The sequence below is a fragment of the Elephantulus edwardii genome, unplaced genomic scaffold (genome assembly GCF_000299155.1).
Source record: "Elephantulus edwardii isolate Elephantulus edwardi_28Jun2011 unplaced genomic scaffold, EleEdw1.0 scaffold00076, whole genome shotgun sequence".
Lineage (NCBI taxonomy): Eukaryota > Metazoa > Chordata > Mammalia > Macroscelidea > Macroscelididae > Elephantulus > Elephantulus edwardii.
Window position 1 is genome coordinate 1,273,107 of NW_006399826.1, and position 10,641 is coordinate 1,283,747.

Consider the following 10,641-nt stretch of genomic DNA (forward strand, 5'->3'; position numbering starts at 1 on the left):
TTTGTTTCTCTTTTTAAAATTACTGTCTGCCACCCTTCTGTTTTACAGCCTACATGATTTGCCTTCATTTATGACATTTTATTCTAAAAGTCATACACATAATGTGAACTTTGCTGGGATGCCTTGTAGTAATGGACTTGGATGAACAGTGGCATACCACTATAGTGACCTAACTTGGCAATGGTTTCCATTTCCCTCTGTAGTAATAGTTCTTTTCCTTCAATACCTATTCTCCTTTATATTTGTCCAAATTTATTAAAGGTTAAATATTATTTAGTGATGTTAGTGATGGTGGCCTAGTGGTTAGAAGTTACACTGAAAACTCAAAAAGTATATAGTTTGAATCTACCAGCTGCTCCACTGGACAAGATGGGCAGTCTCCTTGCATTTGATTTACTGCCTCTGAAAACTGGCTGGAGGGTCAGCTATGAATCAGTTTGGACTCTACGGTACATGGGACACTGTTGTTGTTACATAACAACATTACATTGTGAATTGTAATGACAATATTATTTTGTGAATTTAGAGAAAAAGACAGAAAGATAATTTGTTATGCTTAATATTATAACGCATTCCTGATATTTGCAGTTATTCTGAGAGTGAAAATTCATGTTGCATAATGTCTAATACAACCACAGCTCAATATCCTTAACAAATAAAACACACAAATACTTAATCCTATAAAATTAAATCCAGTAATATATTAAAAATTTACACAATAACCCAGTAACATTTTATCCTGGCAATGAATGAAGTATATTAAAATCAGCACAATACACCATGTAAATACAATAAAGGGGGGGGGAAATCACACATGATCATCTAAATAGTTACTATTTTTGTAAATCAGAGCCCTTGTTCAAATTTGTATGCTGTTGTATTGTTGCATGCATATATTAAAAACCTACAGCTAACATTACACTTGAAAAAAAAGAAAGACTTAAAGCATTTCTCCCAAATTTGGTGTCTGCTGTCATCATTTCTATTCAACATTATACTGGAGATTTTACCTAGTTCAATTAAGTCATTAAAATTTTTTAAAAAAGATTTAGATTGAGAAGGTAAAAGTAAAATTATCTTTCTCTGAAATAGATTCTGTGTAATAAAATGCTAAGTATTCCACACACAAACAATTAGAGCTAATAAGTACAGCAAAGTTTACAGCACATCAACTAAATGGTTAAGAGCAATTGTATTTCTATATACTAGTAGTGGATAAAATTAAATTAATAATTCCACTCACAACAGTATGACAGGAACAGAGTATTTGGAGACATATTTAAGGAAAATACTAGTATAAGACTAGATATGTAGTTGAGTGAAGTAGAATTGAGAATTCTAGAGAAAAAATCTACTGTATGATAAATTGATTTTTTTACAAAATTCCATGATAATTTAAGAAAATTTTGCTATTTAACTGCCTTGAGAGTATCAACTCATGGCACAAAAGTCATATTAGCCTAATTATCATGTATATTGTGAGGTAGGTTATTGTTGTTATGTGCCATCGAGTTGTTTTCAACTCATAGCAAGCAACCCTATGTACAAGAGCCCTAAACTCCACTCTATCCCGTGCCAACCTAACCATCTCTGACATACTCATTCCCACCAACCCAATCATAGAATTGATCCATCTCATCAAGGGTCTTCCTCTCCTGTACCATCTCTCCACTCTTCCAAACATGATGTCCCTCTCCAAGGACCAGTCCCTCCTTGCAACATGCCCAAAGTATGTCAGACAAAGCTTCAGAATCCTTGATGCCAAGAAGCACTTCAGCTTCATCCTCTCTAGGACAAACCTGTTTGTTCTCCTAGCAGTCCTTGGTATAGTCACCACTCTTTTTCGGCACCACAGCTCAAAGGCATTAATTCTTTTTTCTATCATCCCTAGTCATTGTCCAACTCTCCAATGCATAGCAAGTAATTGCAAAGACTATAGCCTGGATCAGGCACACCTTAGTCTCCAGCCTGACATCATTCCTCTTTAGTACTCCTGAGAGGTCCTTCATAGCTGAATTTCCCAATGCAATTCATCTCTTGATTTCCTGGCTGCTAGTACCAAGAGTGTCGACTGTGGAGCCAAGTAAACGAGAACTGTTAACTATCTCGATCTCTTCACCATCCATACTAATGCCGCCAATTGGCCCAGTGGAGAGAATCTTTGTTTTCTTGATGTTGAGCTTCAATTGGTATTGAAGGCTGCAGTCCTTGACCTTCTGTAGCAAGCACTTCAGATCCTCCTCAGTTTTTTTCCCTACATACCAGTATCTTGCTCTGGTTGTTGGTGCATATACTTGAATGATAGTGGTATTCACTGGACTTCCTTGTGTGCATATAGATATTATCCTGTCACTCACAATATTGTATTTCAAGATGGATCTAGAAATTACTTTTTTATCCCAGAGTGGGTTAAATCAGGCTGGCCCTTGGAGGCAAGGATTCTGAGGCTTCATCTTACATACTTTGGACATGTTGCAAGGAGGGACCAGTGCTTGGTAGGGTGAAGGGACAGTGCAGGAGGGGAAGACCCTCTATGGGGTGGATTGATTCAGTGACTGAGGTAATGAGGGAAGGTGTGTTGTTTTGTTTTGTTTTTTATTTTGCAACACTTTTAATACACAAAACAAAGATAGCAGGCTGGCTGGGCGACCAGCCTTCAGTCTACATGCAGAGCTCAACCCAGCGGGGAACATGTCACAGTTCTCAGCCTTTGCAGCCAAGAGCAGGCGTCACTTCCCTTCGCAGCCATGGGAGTGGAGGTTCCATTTCTGACTTCAGTCCAGGTACTCTGTCGGCTGCTCAGTGGGCCGGTGTGCCTGCAGCACCGCGACCGCCTCTTCTATCTTGGCGTGGAGGGACTCTGGAGACTCCAGCATGAGCAGCAGATTCGAGTTGTCAATCTCAAGCAGCATGCCAGTGATCTTGCCTGCCAGGTGGGCGTGGATTCTTTCAACAAGAAGGTAGAGCCGTTCACCAATCGTCTGCTTTTGTTCATGCTGCAGGGCTGCAGCCAGCATGGACGCTGTCAGCAGTTCTTGTCTGTGCACTGGCGGCTCCAGGACCTGGACATGGGGCCGCTGGGAGGTGAGGACTGTCGAGGAGTATTTGTAGGACAGGAGTTGTCGGGATGGGATAGCTCCTTCCACCCCCTCAGGTCCTGTGGTCTGAGTACCAATGTTGATCGATGGTCTAGGTGGCTGCGCCGTCCACCTGGGGGCAGGTCGGATGGGAGTGATGGGGCCAGAGCCGGGCTGGGGCTGAGGCACGGCAGGTAGGAAGCAGTTGGTGGGCTGCTGGAAGGAGCCCAGGAGGGGGTTGCCAAGGGCCCGCAAGGTGGAGACGCGCTGCATGTACTGGTTGGACAGGATGGCCCTCCGCTCTTCCTTGCGCTGGGCCAGCACCACATACAGCGGCTTGGTGCCGATGATGCGCCGGTTCATCTCTGTCACGGCTTTGGTCGCCACTTCTGGAGAGGAAAAACACAAAAACCCTTTGCTGTGGCCACCCTCTGTCATCACCTTTGCACTGGTAATCACTCCGTACAGTGAGAACTCTTTCCTAAGTTTCTCATCATCGATGGAGTCATCCAGGTTCTTCACATACAGGTTCACGTCCTGGTAGTGGTTCATCCTCTCCTGCTTTATCTGCTCAAACTTGCGCTTCATATACAAATCATGGATTTCATCTAGAGTGCACTAAGGACATTTAAAAGCCAATAACAGACAACCAATTTTAAAATGGTGTAAAATATCTTTCTTTCATAGGGTCGCTATGAGTTGTCTACCACTTGACAGTAATTAACAACTACAACAACAACATAGAGAGCGCTCAGTTGGCCTAGTGAACAGAAAATGATGCTACCAAACCAAAGGTGGGTGACATTAATCTGTAGTCCCCAGGCCTAGTTTTAATTGTTTTTGGTCAAACATTCATCTAAGTGGCATAGCACTGGTCTGTCCATTTGCTGTACAGAGGTAACGCTGTACAGAGGTAACTTGTGTTTGCTGTGATGCTGAACACTGTAACACTGATATGTCAAATGCAGTAATGTTTCCCATGGTAGACAGTGTTTGGTAGAGCTTCCCGATTCAAACAAGCTTGGAAGCAGGAGTGGCATCCACTTCCAAAACGGCTTGCCTCTGGAAACTCTATGAATTTGCTAAAATGATGAAAGTTATACAAGTGTCTAGGTCTTTTGTTCATAGAGTCACTAGGAATCATCTACAACTTGATGGCACTTAAAAAGAACAATGACATTTCTCCAAAGAATATATACCAATGGACAATAAACATAAAAATATGGTCAAGTGCTTCTGTCATTAGAGATATAACTCAAAATCATATTAAGCTACTAATTCACAGCTGCTTAAAAAAACACCCAAATCATGCTACAGGATCCATTCTGACTACTTAAACTTACAAGTAGAACCTCCAAAAGGGTTTTCAAAGTTGTTTGCAGAAATATTTGTTTCCAGCCTTGCTTACAGAAAGTGAGGAAGACTTGAAAAATTTACTAAAGAGTAAAGACCACAGTTTCATGTAGATTGAATCTCAACATCACCAAAACAAAAAAATCCTTACTATTGGACCAACAGACAATATCATGAGAGGTGGAAAAAGGATTGATGTTGTCAATTAAATCAAAAGATGTGTTGCATGGGGAAAATCTGCCATGAGTGACCTTTCCAAAAAGTAAGTATATTAGTTTAACGATTAAAGTCTGCCTGAATATGTCCTGATCTTTTAAATTGCTTCCCATATATTTGAAAGTAGCACAATAAATAAGGATGTCAGAAGGAGAATCGATGCCTTTGAATTGTGGTGTTGGTAATAAATACTGAAAATGTCAGGGACTACCAAAAGAACAAGCAAATCTGCCTTGGAGAAAAATGCAACTAGGAAAGTGTCTTTACTCTTTAGAAGCTAGGATGGAATGTTTCCCCCCACGTACTTTGGTCATATTATAAGGAGAGGTCAATAATTGGAAAAAGAAACGATGCTGGGAAAGGTGGAGGGTCAATGAAATAGAGGATAACCCTCGATGAAATGGACTGACCCAATGACTATAAGAATGAGCTGGAGAATGTGGGACATCAGGAAACTGACAGGACAGGGCAAGGTTATTTACAGAGTTGCTTAGAGTTGTAGTCAATTCGTTGGTACTTAACAACATCAAAAATATATTTATTTTGTGTTTTAACATCTAGTACACTCCTTTTTATTGTTCTAAGTATTTTATTGTTATCTAAACCTAATTTTTTTCAATTATTTTCCTATATGTATAGGAATTTTACAGTCTATTTCTAGAATAATGACTTGCTTTACTTTTTTTATGTTTATGCTATCTTGGAATTTTTAATAGCATCTAGATGTAATCTACTCTCATTCTCATTTACATCCTAACCGACCATCTTGAAACCAGATGTGTTTCTCAGATATCTAGGGTTACGCTTTGCTGAACTTTTGGGGGAGGGTGATATATTTTTATCACATGTTAGCAATCATTTATGCCTTTAATTCTTTTCTTTTCCAACTCTGCATTTCAGTTCCCAAAGCTTTGCTGGGTCTATACTTTGATTCCTGACTTGTTGAAAACTCGAGTGAAAGAAGAAGGAGATTTCTCACTATCCTACTGGGTAAGGTACTTGGGAAAAAAATTATGACAATTAGAATAAAGAAAAGAAAGTCTTAAGAGGTCTGAGTTGCATATATATTTTTGTATTAAAGTACTTATTTGCTATAAACTTAAAATTCAGTGAAAAATAATTCAAGCTTATACCTAGCCTACAGACTGCTTGTAAAGATGATAGCACGACATCCCTAAAATTCTAAGTAGCATAAAACTAACAGATTCAAGATTTATACTGAATTTTTCTATAGTTCTTTGTTCAGGAATATGCAAAACAGATAAACCCTGAAGAAGTGAAATAAATACACAATTAATTGCATTTGTCTTAAGATTCTCTGCTAGAACGAAAATCTTTATGTGGCATTTGTTGGGTGTTTGTTAGTTTGTTTGTTAGTTTGTTTGTTTGTTTTAAGGATCCCTGCTGGTGCAAACCAAAAGATTGACAGTTCAAGTCCACTAGTGGCACTATAGGAGAAAAAATATGGACAGTTTCTTTCCATAAAGATTTACAGCCTCATACACTTAATAGACCATTGCCATGAGTAAGAAGGAGTTGACTTCACAACAGTGAATTTTCATCTAAAGTCTGTTTGGGGTTTGTTTTTACTTCTATTGCCATAGTAAAATATGCTGAGATTATAATAGAATCACTGAAAATATTCTTTTTTTTTCCTCTGTCAAGGATGTGTGTCTACATCCCCAGAAGAAATGTATTTTTGTTAAGAAGGTCAGCTGTCTGGAGAAAGTTAAATTAATTAGACCTTTTTTTTTAACAATTGAAAAGTAAAGCTATGGTTTAAGAAACCTATTTTCTAGGAAACAATGTTAAAATAAGATCTAATCACATTTTCTCCAGGATCTCTATCATTTCCACAACAAATATGTACCCACTTATATTGCTTAAATGACCTTTTCTCAACCAGACATACCTCATCTAGGCATTATGGGTACCTAGACAAAAATGTCACTTGCCTAGACACAACACCCGTTGAAGCAGCAGTCAAGAAATCAAAAGATATATTGTGTCACATATATCTGCTGTCAAAGACCTCTTCAAAGTCCTAAACAACAAGAACATCATTTTAAAGACTAGCGTGTGTTTCAGATCTAAGTTCTGGTATTTTCTATTGTTTCCATTGCATCACAAAGTTAAACAATGAATAATGATGACAGAATAAGTATAAATCTTCAAATTGTGGTGTTGGTTAAGAGTATTGACTATACCATGGACTGAGTATACCAAGAACAAACAAATCTGTCTTGGAGGAAGTGCCGGCAGAGAGCTCCTTAGATCAAGGATGGGGGAGCTTCATCTCATATGCTTTGGGCATGTTGTCAGAAGGAACCTGTCCTTGGAAAAAGACATTGTTATGGGACAGATATAGGGTAAGTGAATGAGAAGATCCTCAATTAAATGGCCTGGCAGTGATACAACAATGGACTTGACAATGGCATAGGATAGGGCAAGTTTCCAAATCTACTTGTCATAGGTTTTCTATGAGCAGTGATTGAGTTAACAGCACATAACAATCTAACAACAGGGGGTGGAAATTACTAGGTGTAAATCAATTGCATTTGTTTGGACTGAAAGACTTGTAAATGAAAGGCTGAAACAGACTGACTGTAGCACTATTTAAAGTGTCATATTAACAAATAATTGCAATATTAAGTGATGACAGGTGGGCCATGACTTGCATTGATAAAAGATCTGCTTCCCAGACAGGATTATTAAAAGTTGTGAAAACAGGAATCATATATTTGTTGACATGGACAATTAATTAAACTCATGTCATTAACAAATAATTAAAGTAGGAAAACGAAAGTCAAGTCCATTAATCATTTTCAATTAATTATGACAATGATGTTAATAACAATTTCACATTGACTTTTGCATGAACATTTTAGAAAGGCAACATACATGTATCTGAATTTTAGGAACAGTAGCTCTCAATGTTTAATATTAATTAGGGTGAAGAGATTTACTAAAAATGTAAATTATTACTCTATTCACAGAAATTTAAACTATGTAGTATAGGGAATCGATTTAACACCCTGCCCAATTCCCTACACACACATAAAGTCATTCTGAGGAAAAGGTAGATAACATTTTAACACTGCTACTCAAGAAGTCAAACATTGACAAAAGTTTGAATTCTCATTCCATCTCCAATCCTTCACTTTACCAAGCATATGTCTTTCTTCAGAGAGTAGGCCCTCCAAAAAATATGTTCTAAGTATGAGATATAAAGCAGCATTTAAAAAAAAATTATCGTATTTTGTGGATGTACCATCAAATTGGATCTGACTGGTACAGGAGGAGATCAACCCTCCTCCAGCAGAGCATCTGGTGGATTAGAACCATGTGTCTCTGGGATTGCAGTGCAGCTTTTTGCCACTAGGCCACCAGACTCCCTCAAAGCATTATTCTTGATTCTAAAGGTCTTTGGGGAGTTAGGGAAGAAGAAGATAAGATAGATTGACACTATGACTTCAGCAATAAGTTAAAACAGTGTAAGTGTAGCAGTGATTGAGAGGATGACCCAGAATTGAATAGTGTTTTGTTCTGTTGTTTATAAGGTCACAATGAATTAGACCCAACTTGATGGTATCTAACAACATACAATCATGGTGGTGGTGCTGGTGGTGATGTACTATAGAGTCAGAGCCAACCCATAGCTGACCCTCCAGTGGATTTTCAGAGCAGTTAATTGCATGGAGGAGATTGCCCATCCTTCTCCCTCAAAGCAGCTGGTGGTCTCAAACTGTGGGCCTTTGGGATTGCAATGCAGCTTCTTGCCACTAGGCCACCAGAGCTGGTAAAAATAATTTAGTGATGGCCTGTTGACTAAATGGGTAGCAGTTTGAACTCAACCAGAGATGCCTCAGAAGACAAGTTTGAAGATCTGTTTCCACAAAGTCACTATCAGATATTGAGCTTCTCCACAGATTCCTTCCACAGAAATCAGTCTGATTCCTATGCAGTTCGTCAGGTGAGGTCCATGTGTAAAGTTTCCATTTGTATTTTTTTAAAAAGGAATTTGTGATTAATAAATCATTAAAACTACAAACATTGAACACTCACTTATTCTATTTCTGGCCTTACTAGATGGATGATAGTCTAGCATTATAGTAGGAAGAAGAGTGGCAAAGAATAATTTTCTTTTATTTCTCCTCCCTCCAATAATTTAATACAAAGATTGCCTAGAACTATGACAAAGATGGTACAGAAGTCTTTCTGGATGTCAACAGGAATAAAGGTAAGGCAATTCCTGTAGGGAAATAATAAGAGATTTGGATCATGAAATTATTGGGAGAAACAAAAACCAAAAATACTGAAACCTCTCTCATTATATGGCATGTTTGCTGAATTTTTAGCAAATTGGCTAAAATGAAAACAAAAGCACAACTGTATTACTTTTTTTTTAATTAAGAAATATGCACCCAGGAAAGATTTACATCCAGGTTGTGTCCTTTCACCAGACTTTTTCATTTATTATGTTCAGCAAATAACCCGTGATCTGGCCTAAATTTGGAATAATGTGACAATAGGATGAGAGTAAGATTCAAGAGCAAAATGGAATATGCATATAGTATAGCTTTGCTTGCTGGAAGTAAAAAGGACTTTGATAACCTATTGATAACAATCAAAGGTCTAGCTCATCAATATGGATTATACCTTGTCTTAGGGTAGGTCCTCCAGAAAAGAAAAAAAAAATAAAAATACATATATGAGAGATTTCAAGGAGGTAAATTATTCATTTGTAGAAACAGGAAAGTCCTGGGTCTGTGGTTCAGATCTTAGAAGAAAGGCATTGGAAAAATACCTCACTAATTTTGGATTGGGTAAATAGCTCACTTGTTTTGCAAGAGAGTTCTTATATGTATGTTCAGTATTTATCTCAGCCATGAGAGACTTTACAGAAGGTCGACCTAATTGTATCATTACATTGCTGGCTCTAATTTTGTCTCATTAATATCATAGCAGTAAAGATTTGCAACACAGAAGGTTGTGACATTATTTTGAGAATCCTGGCCATATTAACATAAAATAACCATCACAGTCAACCCTTTGTCAAGCTGGTAGTTATACACATCTCCTTAAAATATACATAATACTGCAATGAAACAGATGAAGGAGAGAACTGTCTAAAAGCAATATATGATTAGGTATTGTTGTCATGACAAGAGTCCAGAAGGAAGGCTGCATAGTGGAGTGAACTCAGGTGGGGGAATTTTATAACAATGAAAGAATTTCTTATACCTTTCAAAGAGAAGAGTGAACTGGGGGGAGGGGTGGGTAGGGAGAAAAATGCAACAAGGAATGAACGGAATTCCAAAGTCTCTGTAAATGTTCATTAAGATTAATAATAATAAAAATAATAAAAGAGAAAACCATCTATAACCTCTAAATGAGAACAGTTAGAAAATTATCCATGTAATTGATTCAATTAAATAACTCACCTGCAATGCGAAACTCACTAGCCCTTTTTATCTTATATTCTCTAAGTGGAAAAACCAAAACTGTTTCATGTACATACAAGGAAGAAATTCTCATTACAATGATTATAATATCTGTAACTGATCACAGAATTATAGCTGGTATTTAGAACTACCTCTTCCCCCCACTTATTCTATGTCCCCTTTGCCCTCAGGCAAGCATCTCAGCTTCCCATGGTTCTTTATTTGATCGCGAGTCACAAACTTTCATTTCTCAAGTCTAAGCTGTTAATGGTAATGTCATAATTTGATTTTTGTCATTTTCCATTGACTTTAGTTACAAGGAATGGTAGCACAAAAAGAAAACCTAAGGAATCTCTCACATTTCAGATGTTCTTATCTGCAATGTAATATAAATTCTATTTCCCCTTGGTAATCAGGATCAATCACTGTAGATAGTACACTAACTCCCTTCTTTGCCTGTTGATATGATCAGATCATGTCAAAGTGACGAGGTGACATTTTTAACTTTTAATACAGTGGCATCAATCTTATGTCTCCAGATGGGAATAGTC

The 10,641-nt window shown here is 37.7% G+C and overlaps 1 protein-coding gene across 1 annotated transcript; it reads right to left on the bottom strand.

The window, feature by feature from the left end:
- Positions 1 to 2,774: 2,774 nt before the first annotated feature.
- LOC102861045 (polyadenylate-binding protein 1-like) lies at positions 2,775 to 4,960 on the bottom strand. Its single transcript, XM_006889224.1, has 2 exons — positions 4,952 to 4,960; positions 2,775 to 3,695 (listed from the first exon to the last, which is right to left on the bottom strand). Exons 1-2 carry the CDS (start codon positions 4,958 to 4,960, stop codon positions 2,775 to 2,777), a joined length of 930 nt encoding a protein of 309 aa, XP_006889286.1.
- Positions 4,961 to 10,641: the final 5,681 nt, after the last annotated feature.